The sequence below is a fragment of the Otolemur garnettii genome, unplaced genomic scaffold, assembly GCF_000181295.1.
Source record: "Otolemur garnettii isolate 467f Iridium unplaced genomic scaffold, OtoGar3 scaffold00017, whole genome shotgun sequence".
Lineage (NCBI taxonomy): Eukaryota > Metazoa > Chordata > Mammalia > Primates > Galagidae > Otolemur > Otolemur garnettii.
This window is the reverse complement of record NW_003852412.1, coordinates 9,119,832-9,121,323: the sequence shown is the minus strand read 5'-3', so window position 1 is coordinate 9,121,323 and position 1,492 is coordinate 9,119,832. Positions and strand designations below refer to the sequence as shown.

The 1,492-nt window shown below is 41.8% G+C and overlaps 1 protein-coding gene across 2 annotated transcripts in view; it reads left to right on the top strand.

The window, feature by feature from the left end:
• Window positions 1-1,492, top strand: part of GFM2 (G elongation factor mitochondrial 2) — a 54,026-nt gene that overhangs the window by 31,295 nt on the left and 21,239 nt on the right. For both annotated transcript variants that reach the window (XM_003785912.3, XM_023510868.1), the window contains one exon: window positions 456-604. In XM_003785912.3, coding sequence (XP_003785960.1) covers window positions 456-604 — 149 coding nt within the window. The remainder of the gene's footprint in view (window positions 1-455; window positions 605-1,492) is intronic.

The following is a 1,492-nucleotide window of genomic DNA, read 5'->3' as shown; positions in this document are numbered from 1 at the left end:
GAGTCTCCTGCCTCTGCCTCCCAAGTAGCTGGGACTACAGGCACCCACCACAACGCCTGGCTATTTTTTGGTTGCAGCCGTCGTTGTTTGGCGGGCCCGGGCTGGATTTGAACCCAGCAGTGCAGGTGTATATGGCTGGCGCCTTAGCCACTTGAGCCACAGGCGCTGAGCCTCAATTCACCTTTCAAAAATAATACATACATAACATTGCTTAAAATGTGTATATATTTTTTTGGCACCTCTGGTATTTTTTATTTTTGACTAGTTCCTCTGTAAATATCTAACATGCCAGGTAATGATTAGTGTTAAAAAGAAAAAGGATAAAGCCACAGAGAATGATAGAAGTATAGTGAAGAGTACATGGGTTGTTGGAGGAGGCCTCTAATTCTGAGATTCTGGAGGAGACCAATATATTGCACACAAAACAAGTGCTCATTTATATTTCTGCCTTGTAGCTACAGACTGCAGTACACAGAGTAACACTGGCTCGGACAGCAGTACCTGTGCTGTGTGGAAGTGCTCTGAAAAACAAAGGTATACAGCCCTTGTTAGATGCTGTTACCATGTACTTACCTTCACCTGAAGAGCGCAACTATGAATTTCTGTAAGTACGCAATCACATAGATAGAATCCTACACCATTGAATAAAAAAGTAGGCAAATAGGAGGCCTCATTTCATGAAAAGTAGTTAAATCACTGTTTTGGGGTAATAATGGTAAAGAATATTATTTCAAATACAGAGCTGTAGCAATTTTGACTTGCAAGAACATTTTTCATTGTATCTGGTAACCAGCCATGTTCATAGGTAGAGCTGAGAAGGTATGGCTTTTCACAATGTAAAGGTGAAAACACACTTTATAACCGTTGACTCTGCCATCCTAGCTTTAAAAAAAGTAGTATCCTGGGATGTTTGTTAAATGTTTTATAGATATATTCATCTAAATTTCAGGATTTTTTATAAACTCAAAATATTTTGTACCTATAAAGGTCATTGTTTTACTTTTGTAAAACTTTGTTCTTAAGTTAATAAATCCTCTAAAAGTGAGTGAGAGAACTGTGCAGAATGACAGAGAAGTGGACTTTAATATTGTTTTTTTTTTTGAGACAGAGCCTCAAGCTGTCCCCCTGGGTAGAGTGCTATGGCATCATAGCTCACAGCAACCTCTAACTACTAGGCTCAAGCGAGTCTCCTGCCTCAGCCTCCCAAGTGGCTAGGACCATAGGCGCCCGCCACAGCGCCTGGCTATTTTTTGGTTGCAGCCATCATTGTTGTTTGGCGGGCCCGGGATGGGTTCGAACCCGCCACCTTAGGTGATGTCTCTAAATTGGAGAAGCATCATGGTAAAGTGATCATGAGCACAGACTTTGTACTATGGGACTTATATTCCAGCTCTTCCAAATTGCTTAACATCTCATCTAGAAAATGCAAAGATAGGGCTTGGCGCCTGTGGCTCAAGCGGCTAAGGCGCCAGCCACATACACCTAAGGTGGC